Here is a 19062-nt window from a genome sequence, read left to right as displayed (position 1 = left end):
GAACCTTGAGATTTCTGTCCGGTGCTCCAATGTGGGTCTCTGTCTCTGTCTCCTTTCATCGCCTGATGAAGGTTAATATTCAGGAGGATGCCTATTTTATTAAATGTTATTGCATTTTTATTGAACATGTGTTGATATTTTCAATGGTCCATAGACGATAGCAGTGCTGAAGACGATTCTTATTTGGAATGCAGAGATCTATGACATCTCACCTCTGCAGGGGCCAGTTTTCAAAATAAAATTATTAGGTTTCAAAGATGAAAACTATCCTTTAAGTTGTAGCTGGAGAAATAAAGTTGTTTACATCATATTAACTTAATTTTTTCAATGCATAGTGTTCATGGTGCTTTTGTTCTAATTCTAAATAAATTAACATTAAAGTTCTTTTTTTTTGCAAATTATACTCTTTAAAAAGTGACAGATGTGAGAAGACAGAGAACGATGTGGGAGAAAAGAACTTGTCAGACTGTTGCTTTTTAATTAGATACAGTACGTGGGATGTGAGACATGTCACTAGCAAGTTTAATATATGGCTATTTAATATGATCAAAAGAAAAAACAACCATTATATTTATGTCTCATTCTAGACTTTATCAAATCTGAGCTCCTGAATATGCAACAAGCCACAGAGGCATTGACTTTTTTCTCTGTGCCTCCAAAGACCCCATTATCTCCTGGAGTGCTCCAAGCATTTCAGGCTAAAGACCCCATGCAAAGGAACTGTGGGATAGATTATATCTAGTTTGAAAGGTCTTAGAACCGCAACCGGGGTAGCTTGGCATGGTTCAAGCTCCTCAAACTAGTAGATTCCTGACATTCTCTCCAAATGGCTAGGAAATCATCAATACTTCTAGCCCTTATTACTAAATTGAAACTCATTCTCCTGCTATATAACACCTCTCCTGCCAGGAGCTTAATGTTCTCTGAATCTTCGCTATGATCTTTCTGTAAATACTTATCCTAGGTGGTTCATACTTGAATATTGTTCTGTTGTCCACCTTAAGTTTACTTAAGACTTAAAGTCTTAAGTTTACTTTTGTGCATGTGTGTTCTACTCCAATTTACCTAAGAAACTTTTTTACAGGAAAAATTACTCAATCAAAATAATAAATGTAACAAGCGTTTCTGTGTACCTCTATTTCAGAAAGCTCTATTTCAGAGATGTGATCAGAGCATTAAATAATGTATCCATAACTTTAAAGTTTCTTTAGAATAAGCTTTATCATATAAACCTTTCTTGAATAAGCATTGTTTGCCCTAACATATTGAATACTTTGAAGAGTTCCAGAGTATATAAACTTATTACCTGATTAGTATAGGATTTCCAAAACAATTAACCACACAATACTTCTCTTAAAGTGTTAGCTATTTATGTTATAAAACATAAATGGCTAATAGACTACAATATGGAGAAACATTAATCCAAATATTTGTTATAAAGAAATAAAAATTGAAACCAATTTTATAGGAATATTTTAGGCCACAGTATTTTTGTTCTTTATATAAAAGTTAATTTAGAGCCTCTTGTTTTTTTCTATCCTATGCATTTGTGTGATTTGATAGGTTCATATATATGCCTTATATACAAATATAGGTTATATGTAGTTAATATGAAGAAAATGTGCTGCCATAAAACATAAATTTTATCATGTACTTTTGTAAAGTCTATTCAGTCTCTGACTTAAGTGGATTGATACCCAAGATTCTTGTACTTGAAGGTTGTAGAGTTCAAGAAAGAATATCCATTCCAAAATTATCACTCAGGTGTTTTAAAAAACTATGAACACATCTTCATAAAACATTTTTAGCTTAATAAAGAGGGATTTTTATTTAAATTTTTATATACCAACTCCAGTTCCCCCTCCTTCCCCTTTCCAGCTTCCTAACTACCCCATGCCCCATCCCATATCCATTACTAAGCAGAGGTAGGGCCTCCTTTGGGGAATCAAGAAAGTCTGGCATACAAATTTGTGGCAGTACCAAGCCCCCTTTTCCATGTATCAAGGCTGAGCAAGGTATCCCACCATAGGGAATGGGCTCCAAAAACCAATTAATGGACCGAGAATTCCTGGTCCTATTGCTATATGACATAAAGCATAGTATATTTTGATTCAATTTCATTTGAAAAGCTACAGTTATTTTTCAGTGTCTCCATCCCTCCTTTGGACTGCCGTTGACACCTCTGTGTACTGGCAATGTCTTTCTTTGACTGCCAGCAGAGTCAGTGTTGTTTTCTAGGTTGACCTCAGTTTCTCCAACCCAGTCTTCCTCTTTTCTCCTATGCTCTGATTTTCTAATTGCCAAACTGTGCGTTAGGTGAAGGCACCTCATGTTTTTCAATGCTTATTTATTCTAGCTAGCCTACATTTAAAAACTAAGTTCATATTTTAATCAAGAATCTTTTTTTTTTTTTTTTGGTTTTTCGAGACAGGGTTTCTCTGTGGTTTTGGAGCCTGTCCTGGCACTGGCTCTGTAGACCAGGCTGTTCTCGAACTCACAGAGATCTACCTGCCTCTGCCTCCGCCTCCTGAGAGCTGGGATTAAAGGCGTGCGCCACCATCGCCCGGCTTAATCAAGAATCTTAATTGTCTTTCTTCTTTAACAATATTTTAGTTAAGTTTCTCCCTGACTCTAAAACTTGGCATCCCTATTGATCCCCAGGCCCTTGAGGAAGACAGACAGCCCAAGCCCTGAGTCTTCTGTATCCTTTTCCGTGTAGGTTTTGATTTAGAAACTTGATGACAATAAAAATACCATTGAGATGTAAATCTGTTTAAAAGTTCCTTGGAAAGTTCGATCATCCAAGGACGTCTTTACCTAGAGTTGTAAGCCACCCTTTGACTGATCAAACAACAGAATGTTGCCATCTCCTAATCTCTAGGAGTTGGAACCTAATGTTAAGGGCATGTAGTTCCAACATGTAAAACTACCTTATTATGAATTGTTTCCTTGTGTAAGACTGCTATATACTGTGCTTATCTTTTCTTTAAGAAACAGTTATCGCCAAATTATTGACTGTTTATCTTATCTGTTTCACTTTTTATACCCCTTTCCCAATGGGTTATAAATTTTTTGCTAACAGCATTTTTCCAGCATGAAATTTTCTCTATTTGCAACATATCCCCAACAACTTGAAGCAACTTGAATAACATAGTAAGTATTTTGTTAGCTGTTGAATAAAGAAAAATGAGAAGAAGATGAAGCACCCTTTTCTCTGGTAACCATCCATGAAAACAAATGCTGATGTAATTGTGCAAGGTTTTGGAAGAAATACAGAGATAAAAGTAGAGACACTGAGCAGGGCGATGGTGGTGCACGCCTTTAATCCCAGCACTCGGGAGGCAGAGGCAGGTGGATCTCTGTGAGTTCAAGAACAGCCTGGTCTACAGAGCTAGTTCCAGGACAGGCTCCAAAGCCACAGAGAAACCCTGTCTCGAAAAACCAAAAAAAAAAAAAAAAAAAAAGAGACATTGATATATGCTTGTTCTCAGATGACTCACCTGAGACATTATTGTTCTAGAGATAACACTGACAATCTGAAATTTTAGAAAAGCTAATAGGCTTCAGGATAACAAAGCTTAAATATATGACTATTTTTGGAGTTCTGATTTCATGAGTCCTGAGCCCTGAATCAAAGAAAACATAGTAAGTGCTAAAAAGTCTTGTAATGGTGGGTCTCAGAAATAATCAGCAATTTGTGTATTTTTAAAGGAATTGATATATGCACTTGAAAAAGTTAAAAAAAACTTGAACAATTTTATTTTTTATGAATACAAATTTACATTATACATATGTGCATTAGGTCTTATAATTTCAGAACATGATAAATTTTATTATCAGTAACAGGAATAAGGATGCTAACTGCAATGGTGGGTAGGTAAAGATTCTTCTCTAGTTTTGACTACTCTAAATTTATCTTTAAAATATTAGTCTCAGAAAATCAGCTCAAGGTGAGTCATCCTCTTGTGGTGCACTACCTGAGTATTTGATCAAGTCAGAGACTTTATATCCATGACAAATTGCAGACAAACTTAGTCTCTGGCCATAAAATATACTCTTCTCAGAAATTTAAGTCATGAGTGTGTAATAAAATAATTCTGACTTGTGACCTTAAATGAGTTCTCATTTGGGCTTGACACTCATAAAAATTGTACTGCATTCTCAGGTCCTCTACTGCATGACTTTATAGCCTTTTAAATGAAAATGGACATTTACTTATATGACAAGGTCATGGAAGAAGATAGAATAAATGTAGAAAACTATGTTTCATATCTTCCCTTCACATTGTTTGCTCAAGTTGTTCAAGAATCTACTTCAACCTTCAAAGTATTAAAATAATTAAAGTACCTACTAACTTAAGAAACAAATATAAACATGTTTCTCACTTTTGTTACAATTTTCTCAGTCTTTAAACTTGTACTATATTGGTTTACATGCTTTATTTAATAGAAGTTAGTGATTTATCTTGTCATTATGTATATGTCTCAAAATTATAGCTTGTTTACGTCTTTTGATATTTGTATAAATATAAAATATACATCTCAGTAGTAAAATGCTATTTTTCTTCAAAGTCACATTTGCAAATTTATGCCTCTATGATAAATATGATTCTAGTTCATGATTTACCTCATATTGTCTATATGTTATGTATTTTTCTTAATTGTTACTTGATCCAAGACACATACAAATGTGCTTAAATATAAAGTACAATAAGATAGATATGCCTTATAAGAACAAGAATATTTTCAAATTTCTAATAAATATATGCACCCTAAAACTTTAAAACACAAACACTTATAGATAATGCTGAGACTACAGCATGGAACAGAGATTTAAAACAGCCTGGACTTGCAAAAATATTTGTCAGCCATGCAAAAAAATAGACAATGCTTAATAGGGTAGGCATAACACACATCATCAAGTAAAATAATGTAAAAAATATTTTATAGATGCAAGTTGGTAAAGAATTAGGTTGAATTCATGTCAAGCAATTCAAACCAGGATTCACTATAAATCAAATAGCTAATAACAATTTTATCAATAAAAACATGTTGTAAGATTAATTATTTTTAAAATTGATCCCAGATATAAACCAAAAGATAGTATTTTCAAGAAATATTTACTAGACTAAATGTTAATTTGGTAATTGAATGATATTTAAAGATGTAATGCCATAGAAAATGGTTAGAGCTTTATTTTTATACATAAACAACACAAAACACATTTCGGCAAAAGGTTTATTTTCACATTTGCCTTTTCTATAACCACAGATAGAAGTTAAAGGATTACTCACTGGTTTTAGATATGAATGATTAAGACTTGAATTATAAACCTGTTTCTACCAGGCTTTATAAAAAGGGTTATGTTTAAACATAATGATATGCTTGCTGATTTCAGTAGCTTGGAAGCAAATGTAAGCATTACATGGATATGCTCAATCTTCTTGGCACCAATGGCAAGGTGAGTAAGTGTGGTGATTATGGCAAGGACAAAATGTCCTTAATTGTTTCAGTGCGTTGAAGGAAAATAGAGAAAGTTAGGCACTAATTGGCACAATGAGTTCATGTCTGAAATGTTTTCAGATTTGTTACCCACTATGATTCCTAAATGATTGAAATATCTTTATATAAAGAATTGATAAAAGTTAGCTATCTCAGCTATAGTAGTGGTAGCTAGAAGTCACAGTATTGACTGAGTAACAGGTACCTGCCCTTCTGAAGGCCCTGAGTTCAATTCTCAGCAACCACATGGTGTCTCACAACCATCTGTAATGAGATCTGTTGCCCTCTTGAGGAAGAGACCTGGTCAGTCATCCTCATCAACTTAGGCCAATATGGACAAGTTCAACAGAACCGCCATACACGGGCTGCCCATGCATGCTTCAGCACTGCCAGGGAATAAATTTTATTTTTTTCATATAATTATTAACAGAACTATTGAAGAGGAAAACAAGAGAGCCAAACTCTAATCACTACATCAACAATGAGTAGAGGCTTTTAGTAACATTCCCTGTCCAATTGCTTAGAGAGCGAGAAAGAAAGAGAGAGACAGAGATGGGCGGGCGGGGGGAGCTCTTGGAGGACAAGGGTTTTAAATCCCCTGGGGGCTGGGATTGCAGATAATTGTGAATATTTTAATATTCCTGACACGAACCAAAGCCAGGTGCTCTGCAAAGGAGGTATGCACTCAGGCACTGAACAGCATCCCCAGCCCCATGGTCAGGCAATATTTTAAAAAAGGTATTTATATATGATAGACGATGATAATTGCTACTCCTACTCATTGGTAAGAACTCTAAATCTCATTTTTCCATGTGCTATTTGGCAGTTTCCATTCAGTGACTATGCTTTAGGTACAGAGGACACAACAGCTTGTATTAAATCTAACTTTATGTTGATAACAGCCCACACTATTTATAAATAAGTTCAGTCAGAACAACTTGCTAAACCACAGCTGTGTTCTTAGGAATATGTTTAAGAGCAAGAAAATAACACTAATACTTAATTCATAGCGTGTCTATTGTACACTGAAAAATGCTTTTGGATGCAGGATCTTCTCATATATTCTTTTCAAGAAATAATAGTCAATAAAACCAAGGTATCCTTTAGATGTATGTGTGATTTGATTCTGTAACAAAGAGCATGAAATTATGACAGGCATAGCTTTCTGAATGGTGAATTATTTCATCATTCCTTGAATCTTTCCTTAGGATAACGGACAAAGTCACGTATATAAGACATTGGCTTATGAGCTAAGAAGAAACCTGATGATTGCTGAACATATTGCACACTTTGAGAACTTAGAGAATTAAAGCTAAAACTGTGCTGCAAATGGAAGCTCTCTCCAAAGGGCAGGCTTTCAAGGTGCTTGAAGTGTCTTTGAAAGCTGACAGGAAGAAGTCATCATCAGTCTTACTTATATGTGAAACCTGTTAGCTATAATAATAACTAACAGCTGGTCAGGATTGCAATCTACTGCAATAGTGACCTGACTGTTAAGGGAGTGGCTAACCTATTTTTGCTTGGATTTGAATTCCATGCCTGGTTTTCTAAAATTGTTCAAGAGTCAGAGGCTGGACTGGTTATAGGCTCTAACGGGGAGCTTACTACTAACAGCCATGTTGTTAAACTACCTTCTAAATACTCATGTTTATACCCAGAGATTAGTGTTGCTCCCAGCCTTCAACAGAGGTGTGCTTTGCTATAGAAAAAAGTGGATAATGCAAAACCTCACAACTAATTAACATGCTGAGAATAAGTGATGGTGAAGAGTTTAGCCATAAATGGGGCGGCTAGATTACCTATCATCCACTTTGAGATTTAGGGAGCATCACAGACAAAGGGACAGGCATGATGTAAGAACCTAGAGTTGGGTGATGTACAGCAAAGAGAAGTCTTCTAGATGGGGCATAGTCATTGCATTAACTCAAAAACAAAATCTCATTGATGCGATGGTTATCTGCTCAAGACTTGTACAACCTTGGCCCTGCCAACATTTTACTATGGATGGAGGCAGGGGTCAATAAGACCTCTCTCTTCCTGAGTAGCCATTGGCAGATAACGCTCACTGTAGTGCCATTGTTTTCAGTGATGTAGCAATTGATAAATTGCCCTCCTACCAGTTAATAAAAATCTCAGCGAGTCATATGTAAGGAAATGACAATGCATGGAACAATGACAATGAATGGAACTTGTTTAAAAGAAGGCTTTGAGGGGCTAGTGGGGAAAAGATGATGGGAAGCAGGAAAAGAGGGCGCAAGCATCTAAAATTCAGGATATAAATGTATGAAACTCCAAAAAAGTTGAAAAATGTTTTAAAAGTCAAATAAACTTTCAATTATATAATTTTAACACACTGTGAAATCATTCTCTTTCAAAACACATTACAGTCAGCAGTAATTAATTCTTACATGTTTATTACATATAATACCTTATATTCTATCAAAATAAGCTATTATGTTTGTCACTGCTTTCAGGGAACCCTTGTGTGCCATGTGTAAATGTATACTTCTATAGCTATTATGGGAAATAGTATGATTTTCAAATTAAAAATTAGAATTACTGTTTGATTAATGAATCCCAACCTTGGTTATTTATCCAAGGGAAGTAGAGTCATTGTATTTAAAAGCTATTCTCATATTCACAGTAGTACAATTCACAATAAATAGGGAAGGAAACAACAATGATATGCTGTATAACACAATCATTAACCAGTGATAAAAAGAAGAAAAATTCTGTTGTGCATACTCATATGAGATACATTGCTATAAGTGGAAAATACCAGGATCTAAAAGATTGGTAAATAAATAGAATTGTTAAATGTGGACCTTAGGAACTGAGAGTTGAGCACTGGATTCTCAAATATTAGGGGCAGTAGTGGAAAGGAAGGGATTCATAAGGTGTGACCAAGGGTTTCTAAGCTACAGTGTGATTGGAGTGAGAAGTTCTGGTGTGCTACTGCAAAATGAGGTAAAGATAGATAACTGTAATACGGTATATATTAAAAAGTTTACAAGAGGAAAACGTTCTTAAGATACAGATATGTTTGAGCTGAATTACATGTTAATACAATGTGTAGCTGTATCAAAATATCACACTACCTCATTAACATATTAAATTGAACTTGTATTGATAAGATTTAAGTTAATTTTTAAACCAATTTAAGAAGAGTGTCTGCTATTTTTCCAGTTTCTCCACTGAGCGCATCACATTCAACATTATGTTGATCCATTAAGACTTTGAACCCAATGTGCTGACATCCCATATCAAGTTCAATCATTCCTCCATGCCTTCTACCCTTTCTTTACTCAGTCTCGGGTCAATTCTTAGAGTTTCATCCATGATAGAAGAAAAACTTCAGATTCTCATTACACCCTGGTTCTTCATATTTTCATGATAAAATAAGACAGAAAATTTATTCCTTTCACACAAGATTATGCCATATAAAAACAGAAAAGAATAAAAACATACACACAAGACTATGCCATATAAAAACAGAAAAGAATAAAAACATACAATATTAATAATGAAAAGAAAGTGGGTATAGATATAAGCAAGTTAAAATACTAAGACATACACTAAAGGCTGTTACCACTCAGAAAAAAAATTGCACATAGTAATTGTGAAAAGTGATTATATTCTAAAATTATCCATAAAATATATCAAGAGCAAACATTCCGGAATACACCCAAATATGTTACTGATAGTGGGGAACCTGAATTTGAACTTACACTGCTGATGCCAGAGGCCATTGTCTTGGCCACTTCACTCAACAAGGATAATAAAAGACAGGTAAAATGGATAATGTTCCAGAAAGATCTACTATTAAAATATATTCAAATACAGGTACAGAAAACTAGAGTGGCTACAACATTGGTAAAAAAGTAAAATTTTACAAAATCCTCACAGTAAGATGGATTAAAAATGATATACAAGTTACAATGCATTTATTATTTAAATTGTTCTAGATTTTAGAAACTGGAGCAAGTTGTAATCTCGTTATTTAAACATAATATTCATATTCTGAACCCTCAGTAAAAATGTACAACAAGTCACAGACATACTAAAACTAAGACAGGATTGGGAAGATCCAATGTGCTGTTAAAAATATAAAGAACCGTGTTTCAAAACACACATCTGCTGCATTCCTGCTCTATAAAGATAAAAGTATTATCATCTATAAGATAATTAGCTTGCCAAGTATTTTATACAAATATTCATCAAAATTCACAGAGGAAGCTATTTTCCCCCATTTGTGTTGGACTGGTCAAAGCCCCCAAAAAATTTGAATTCATATTCTGGTTTGAGTGAGTCTACAACATAACCTTGCTGCTTAATAGTTCAAAAGTAGAAAATGCGTTGGAATAATTTAGCTTAATGATTATTTAAAAGGGACAACATGCAGTTATACTCATAAATACAAACACTAAATGTATGCTAAGATTATATTCCATTCTAAAAAACTCAAAGCATTAGTAGATAAAATAAAAGCAATAAACATTGAACGTTTGGGAATACAAAATTTTATAATGGGAACATCACTGATTCTTCCATACAAAGTTTTACTTAATGAGATGAAGTTTTTGAACAACATGGTGCATAAAACTAAGTGTATTTATTTCATATAAAGATATACATATGTACATAAATGTGTTGTGCGTGTGTGTTTACATACAACATACATATGTGCATATATTATGTTATGCAAATGTGTTTACACATAAGCTCAAATATATGATATTATTATGGTATAAACAACAAGCTGAATTTTCTTCTTTATATATGGCATACATAATTTCACAACAAATACTAAATATCTGGATCACCAGTTTTAATTGTTGAAATATTTTTATGCAATAACAAACAGATAAATTATTGGTGCATTTTTTTGTTGTGCTTACAAACAGAACTGCAATGATTATTTATCATCCAATACAAGTTTATCTATTTTCCAATAGAATTCTGAATAGTTTTTATTATTTAGTTTTTTGCTTGCAGTTTTGGTTATTTTTGCTGGTAAGTCCATATTTCACAAGTTACACATAGGACTTTTGAGCATGTGTCACTGAAGGTGAATCATAAGTCTTGGTTCATTTCAGATAAATTCTTTGCTTTGGAATCATGGGAACTGCACAAGGAAACTGAAAGTCAGTGATGGCCAGTAGACATGTTTCCATGGAAACTTAGTTATGGATTAGCTTATATTGGATTTTTCATTATCCAATTATCCGTGAAACTGTACAAGGCCCCTTTCCTCAGTGTATTGGACCTCAGTACACTCTGCCAATCTGCTACCATGGCTGCTGAAATGCAATGGTGCCCTGTGTTTATTGCAGAGATGAGCAGTTACACCCTGATGCAGGTAATTCACTTTGGAAATATTCTTAACATCTCTTCTTATAACACCTCTGTTTATTCCTATAAGCTGAACTTTAATTTTCTCCACCAAACTGTACATTTCACCTCTTTCTCCAGGGTCTAATTTAGTAAGTCTCTTGCCCCATCCACACCTTCTTCACAACCTGCCAGATCTATAAACTGATAATTGTTTTTGACTTTCTTATGACTTACTTAAGACATTGTAATTTTCATTTTGTGATTTTTTTGTTGCAAAAATATTGATGTCATTTTACAAACGGCCTATATCTTTTGATAATCAGAAATATCTTTGCTAATATTATGAAAAGAATATATATGTGTGTGTGTGTGTGTGTGTGTGTGTGTGTGTGTGGCTGTGTATATGTGTATATGTGTCTCAGTGATAAAATGTTTGCTTAGCTTACCCAAGGCTCTGAGTTGAGAAAGATATGGAAAATTATGTTCAAAAAGTTAAAAAATCTGGACTATTCTTAACTATTTCCATTAATTTCCCATTTCCAAAATGGTTTATTTAAAGGACAAAGTAATTTTATAATTTTTACCATAATACACAGAATACTTTTCATCTCTGCTGAAATTCGCTCAAAAACACTGCGTATGAGTTTTAAACAATATGCATGTGCATTGTATGCATATATAATATACACACATCATATATATCTCTATACACATATATGAGAGACAAAGAGAGAGAGAGAGAGAGAGAGAGAGAGAGAGAGAGACAGAGACAGAGACAGAGAAAGAGACTGGTCTATGTAGTAAGTTCCAGCCCACCCAAGGTTACTTAGACTTTGTCTCACAAAAACAAAACACACACACACACACACACACACACACACACACACACACACACACACACATTCTTATAAGACAGTGGTTGGCAGAAATAAACTCAGTCTTCATATTTCTTGTATTACTTAATAGTGTCAAATGTTTTCTAGAAATTTAAAATGATGGTGTTACATATCCTTGTGAATTTTCCAGGTATGTTGTTACTGTAAAAAGCAAATTCAAGACCTCATCAACACTTCAGCTGAAAAAGTTTTTTTCTTCTTAACAATATTCAAACCATTTTTTTCTGCTTCAAAGATTTCAGCAAAAATGACTCTCAATTATAGATGGCTTGATTCCTTAGAAAAGTACAGATCTATAAAACTTAGTAGTGTATGTTAAAACTTCAAAGTTAAACTCAAAGGTAATATTTGTTACATAAACTCTGAAAAATAAAGTGAAATACATTTTCTTACTGTCCTACAGTTATAAATGTACACGACAATTCTCATCTGCTCTCTATCAGAGCCATACATTTATTATTTATGAAATATAAAACATACCTTTCAAATTCTTATGCATGGAATAAATCATCTTATAATTACTTTGTATAGCTCTGCTGCCTTTGGGGAGATTTACCTGTCTGTCTTAGAGACAGGTAATGAAGGTAACCTGTATGAATTATGGAATAATGGTCATGCAGCTGGAAAGGTAGCAATGTGAGCTGGCATGAGTTACTAGTGTAGGTGACATCCATCATTGACTTAGCAGATGTCCACCAAAATAGCACCAGGTTAAAATTGAAAAAAAAAAACCCACTGCTTGTTGAGTTTTGGAGAAGAAGGCAAAATTTTAATGGTGTATACTAGGTCTTACTCTCAAGCTGTCATGAAATTCTAGAATATTCTGATATGCTGACCAGTGAGAGATTCCAGCAGGATGCATTGAGATTTTATATATTATGCTTGAGAGACTCCTTTCTCCTTCTAAGGCTCCACTCTGAAAAGCCCCTTATAGGGAAACTATATTAGCTGCCCTGGTTCCAGATAGAACTAGTCCATCCCTATTCTGACTGTAGTTGTTCTTCAGAGGTTACTTCTGAATGAATCTCCCTCTCATAGACATCATGTATTCACCAGAGCCCAGAATTTACAAACTAAAAAGGAATAATAAGCTTAATTTTTCATATCAGTTTTCTTTCTAATTTGATTATCCTGTCAACCTGACCAAATCGTGCCCAGAAATTATCCAAAGAATTTAAATTTGTATGAGAAAGTAATATTAAATGAGTATGAAATATAATCTAAATAAAAGTATGAGATAATAATTTAAGTTTGTATAAATCATCACATGGTTTAATATTTTTCCTCAGTGTGAGTCTGTGAAGAACATTAAAAATTCCAAGTGTCATTACATTGTCATGACTGCACACATGATACTTTCACTGTAGAATTAACTCCCCCAGTTCCCACACTATGCAGATCACATCAGGCCACTCTGTTATTTTAATAAGTTCTTGGATACCTCTTAGTGGATTGGCTAAGAAACTGATGGTTTTAAACTAGTTACAGTAGCCTGAAACAATGGAGTTGGCTAGCAATACAGGTTGTTCCTACTTGGTTCTAGCTGCCCTTTGAAGAATCAGTATGTCTATGGGGTATGATATACACATTATTTTGTAATGGAGAAACAATATGATCTCCCATGTAGCACATTCTTGTCAACATGTGCAATTTCCATATCAAACAAGGCAGGCGACCATGGTGATGGAAAAGCATGACATGGAGCAAGGGTCCTAGGCATGTAATTCCTTCCTATGCACATATGTGTGTCTATGACCTGTCTGACAGATTTTTTTTCTGAAGAGTTGAGACATACATATATTAACTTATCCCAAAAAAGAGAGCACCTGAAGACCAAAGTAATGATTCTAACAATGCCAAATTTGGTGGACCACTGAATTTTTCTTTCGAGCTTACTAACAAGGGTTTGGGTGAGTGGTTACAAGAAGTGGCAATTACACAAAAAGCAACTGTAACACCAGAGAGCTCACCCCCAAATGGGTGAATTCTTCTGAAACTGCAACTCTGAAGCTTCCTATACTATCAGCTGCTCCACAGTGTGAATGTCTTTTCTCTGTTTTACTGATGTTAGTCTTCATTCCCAATAACTGTTTACTCCCATTTACATTATCAGATAAAGCCCTCAATAATCTTTTAAGTTTTATTTTTTTCCTTTTCACTTGTGACTTTTGGTGACCTTTAGTTTATCTACAGATGCTCATTAGCCTCCCTTTTTCTCCTGAAGCAAATATTGCCATTCCTAGAGAATGTTGCAATTAAAAGGAACATGCCATACAATTCTATATACATACATGCATTCACATCTATACACCAAGGAATATGTACCCTCACAACATTTTAGAATTTTAATTTTAAAAAGGAAAAATATCATATAACTTTTTATGATTTGTAAACTATAAAAATCCAGCTGATAGGATAGGAAACTGGAGAGTGGATTAAAGCTATTTAAATCATAAAATTTATTTAACTGTATCAAATATTTTTAATCTAGCACTGATAATATCAGAGGCAAAAAGATATTATATTGAGTTCATTAATTAATTAAATAACAAAAATTGTGTACTAATTTCTCCAAAAATTTCTAATAAAAATTTTACCTAAATAAATTAAGCTAAATGTCATTTCTTCTGAAATTGGACTCTAATATCTTTACACATCTCAGTACTGCTTATTGCAATATAGAAAATACTAAACAATAGTGAAAATAAAATTAGGAAAGTTATATTTATGTTTTTGTAGAAAACAATTTTTTGTAATTAGTTTTAATATATAAATAAATATTATATATTTAGGAACTCAGGGAAAATTATGTGCTTAGAGAGTTTTGAGGAATTTGACAAGAAGGCAGAGGGTGAAAGATTTTGGACAATAGCATATTTCAGCAATGAGATTGAAACAGGACCAATAGCATATAAATTCTCATTTTACCAATTCTCAGGCATCTTTGCAACTTCAAAAAGTCTATTTTAAATAAGATGAGGCCATATGGCAACTGAAAAGAAATATACCAGAAGGGTTGATGGGTAAAAATGTTAAAGGAATGAACTGTTTGATAAAATACAATTCAGCCCAGCTAGGTTCATATAAAATTAGATAAATTGTAAACAATTCCTGCTAGGGAGAGTGACATTATTAGTATTTATACTATAAGCTTATATTAATTAAAATAATTTTAGCTATATCTCTCCTTAATAATAACATCAAAGCTTCCTAAAAACTTCACTATTTTAAATTCACATTTTTCAAAGCTCTTGGACATATCTTTTCTGCAAACATCCATTATAGAGCAAATGCAGCATTTCACTGAACTGAATCTTTAAAAGGCAATAAGCCAAGTCATACGTCACATTGCACAGGGATTGTTCCATGAAAAAATACTGCAGTTTCAAACGACAAACTGCTTGTGTCTCCATAATGTCAGAATATTTTATGAACTAGCATGCTAAAATTTAATCTAAACTATATTGACTTATATTACTGAGACTCCATGAAATCAACGCATTGCTCAAAGTTCTGTTTTCTGTCTGGGTAGCTGCTCTTGGGTGAGCTTTCTCATGTCAGTGTTGCTATTACACAAGGAAATTCTTCACAGCTAAACATTGCCAAACCCAGAATACAAGTCACATGCTGATTCTGAGCATCTCCCAGGTTTGTTTACTAAATTCTCAAAGTTTGAACAAAGCCCTAAGAGACCTCAGACCACCTAGTAACAAACTCCAGACAAAGACAAGATAGCTAAACTCCAAAACATCTGTTTCTACAGCATACCAGCATGCTTAACTTCTTACAAAGTGTTCCCCGCACATTCTCATTACAATATGCCAACCTATTCAGACTTCCGTGTGGATTCATCTGTCTGAGTCATTGTCTCTGAAGCAACTCAATTTCCTCAAGCTGTAGAAGGGCCTGAAATTGCTTACCTGACTCACAAGCAAATGTCTTTGATGTTTCGTCATGAAAGATAATTGCCACTGCATGCTTCTTTGTCTCTCGAGGAAGTCTGGTAATATTTTTGATGTTGTGCAGTTCAGTTACCTTGAAAGAGAAGAATATTTTTTCTTTTTACTTTGAAATTCTGGGGATAGGCCCCCAGAGCCTTGTATGTGCTAAGCAAACATTCTATCACTGAAAAAAATTTTATTTTAATATATGGTATATGTGCTACATTACAATGTTTTAAAGAAAATGGTCAATTATCACTACCTTATGCCCTTAAGCACTGTTCAATAGGTCACTGTACTAAGTTTGAATTGACTCTAACCACCACCAGTAAAGACCAAAACATAATGTCTTCTATTAGGTCTTCAGTTTCAGCCATCACTCATACTGGTTGCTGTATTTGAAATACTCCAGTGATCATACAGAATAGCTTCATGGAGGCTGTGCTGTTATTATGTATCTGCATAAAGCAATAACAATTTGGTACAAAGAGAGTTCTCATTAAATATGTTTTGAATATTGATGAGATTTAGCAAGAAGTCTCTCCTCTAGCACCTTACAAGTTCCAGATAAGACTAGATCACACAGCATCTGACAGCTGCCAATGGAATAAATCACAATTTTAACATTTTAAGCTTCCAGAGAAAGAATATACTTTAAAAAATTGTGTACCAATAATTTTCACAAGAATAATTCCAAGAGCAATGAAGGACTTGAGAATGAAATTTCAGCCCAAAGTGGGGTATTGATGCATGCTGAACTTTTTTCATGATGCTTTTGTTGTTTATTTATTAATAAATCTTGTTATTTGACAGTTTTTCACATGTACATAGTGCATTCTGGTTACTCTTCCACCTCTATTGTATTTTAATAACCACATTACCAGTGTAGAAATGGGTCTTTCCCTCTTTAGAATTGTCAGCATGTGTAGGATCTATCTTGAACTTGATTATAAAACATTGATGACATGCTAATAAGCTGATACTTTCTTCATCACTGTATAAAAGGAAAGAAACTTGATGATCCAGTACTAGATAGCCTGGTAAACAGGTGAACCACATCTGGTTCTAACGCCCAGATTCCTGACTTCTCTAGAGATTGGTCTCTAGCACTGGAGCAATATAAGGAGTATCTTCTTGGATAAAGACCTCTCTTTTGACTTAGTTGTATAAAAAACAAAATTTTCACTTTTTTATACATTTCAATTGTTTTGAAGAAAATTAATGAAAGGAAAAAGCTCAATTCCATTTATAACTTAGAATATATTAAGCCCAATATTTTTTTAGAACTGTTAAATTTAGAGCTATTGATATCAGTTGTGTAGTGCTTGAGGTATAATGCATATACATATTTCATATATTTCAAGATTTCCCCATCATATTTGAAGGTAGCCATAGTAATATTGATTAGGATTCCACAGTATAGCTGAAGTTAAAGTGATCAATACCTGACCAAAGCCTGCAATTATATCATATAAAAATGATATGTACAAAATAAAAGTGTGTAGTTATTATTTTAAAAGAGTTGTTCTCTACTTTTCATGGACTTTTTAAAAGATTTTCAAGGGCAGAGAATTTCAATACCACATGTAACTCATGGTTTGTCATACCTACAGAATTCTCACAAATCATTATTCATATTTTTCTCTTTACTTGCAGTCATATTAAGATTAACATGCATCATATAAATAATACAAATAGTTATTTCAGGTATGATAAAGTTGTCTTTATGTAAAAGCAAGTATTTCTATGTATACATACACAGTACATCATCTACTTATAAATCTTCTACCTATTTCACATCTATCTGAAAGTTTCTTTTCCATGTGAGAAGAACTGTATACAAATATGTTATAATTTCTGAGGAATGACAGTTTTTGGAGAGATGAAAATTCTTTTTATGAAACAGTGACAAACATATTTTGATTGCACACCAAAGTGTATTATCAAATAAAATATAATTCTTGAATTTTAAAAGATGTTTAAACACAATTTTATTTTAAGGCAATAGATTAAAGTTATTTTTGAAAAGAGATTTTATTTCTAAATATTACTAGCTTTTCCTAAACAAATAATATTATCAAAACTGAGTCTAAAAGCAATGATGAATTTGTGTTACTTAAGAATTAGTATAAAATGTAAATATAAAGACCAGAATCTGCTAGAGTGTTATGTAAAATGTCTCACATGTACTAAACAAATAATTTAAAAAACTATTGTTAGGAGACATTCACAGATACTTTTATTTACAAATGTAGAATAATACTGAGAAAGATATTATGGACTTTATATTTTTCGTTGTCATAACAAAAATCAGCAAATTTAAGTCTTGGACAGATTTGAAAAACTGTCCTGGGTACCAAGGCATGCTTATCGTCAGCTCCTCAGGCAATCTGACAGCTGATGCAGCTCAAACAAAGGGCTTGCTCTACTGGAAAATTTACATTTAGAAATGCAGAGATCCTTTGCAAGGAGACCCCAGGCCTAAGGTTTTTGAGTAAATCAGGGCTTTGGTTGTTGATAGCAGTGTGATGGCTTAGCCTCTTTTGCTTAAGAATTTAAAAAGATGATAAGAAAGCACTGATAAGGAATATAAAATTCTGCTTTCTAAAGGGTTTTCAATCACAACTATTTAGATTTGAAATACCTGCATTCATTTTTCGCTATCAATATTATCTGGATTTACCATATTGTGTTCAACTGTAATGACTTAAAGGAGAACAACTTTTAAAATAATTTGTACTGCATTAAAGCAAAATGTTTCTTACTATTCTAAAACCTGACAATGCAACATAAAAATAATTATAAACAGTCTGTAAATTTCTGAAATCTTGGATTTTCCAATACTAAAATCAGTATTTTTTTCTTTATTTAAAATTTCATATGTATTTCTGTAAGTTGGTTTTATTTTTAAATTTCTAGAAAGGGCACAATATGTTGATCACATTTTAATCAAAGAATTAAAGTAAATTACTTTAAATAAACTAAGCTAACTTGTAGCTGAAAATAATTTAAGTTAATTAGGACTCAAAAGATGTAATGATGAGCAGCTTGAGATACTTAGGTTTGACAAGTGCCAAAGCCAACACTTTAATATGAACATATGAACGTGCAGGGTTTTTTTTTATGCTAGCTGGTGCTATATTATTTTTATTTGGTTGTTATACCTTAAGTAATTCATTGACTTATATATATGCATATGTCAAAAATAAAAATAACCCTTTTCTCTAGGAATATAGAAGACAGTGCATACTCCTCTTACAGAAGACACAATATTGGCTAAGGGAACCCACATTAGACGGGTCATAACCTCTGATAATTCCAGCTTCTGGGTACTCCACCCATGTGCAAACACACACACACACACACACACACACACACACACACACACAC

At 33.4% G+C, this 19062-nt stretch overlaps 1 protein-coding gene across 1 annotated transcript in view; it reads right to left on the bottom strand.

Moving 5' to 3' along the window:
- The window catches only part of Dok6 (docking protein 6), a 313007-nt gene that overhangs the window by 168807 nt on the left and 125138 nt on the right, over positions 1-19062 (bottom strand). Inside the window, exon 3 of the mRNA XM_026783400.1 lies at positions 15652-15766. Coding sequence (XP_026639201.1) covers positions 15652-15766 — 115 coding nt within the window. The remainder of the gene's footprint in view (positions 1-15651; positions 15767-19062) is intronic.

Source organism: Microtus ochrogaster, chromosome 18 (assembly GCF_000317375.1).
Source record: "Microtus ochrogaster isolate Prairie Vole_2 chromosome 18, MicOch1.0, whole genome shotgun sequence".
Classification (NCBI taxonomy): Eukaryota; Metazoa; Chordata; class Mammalia; order Rodentia; family Cricetidae; genus Microtus; species Microtus ochrogaster.
Note: the sequence above shows the minus strand (reverse complement) of the source record. Positions and strands in the feature narration are given on the sequence as shown.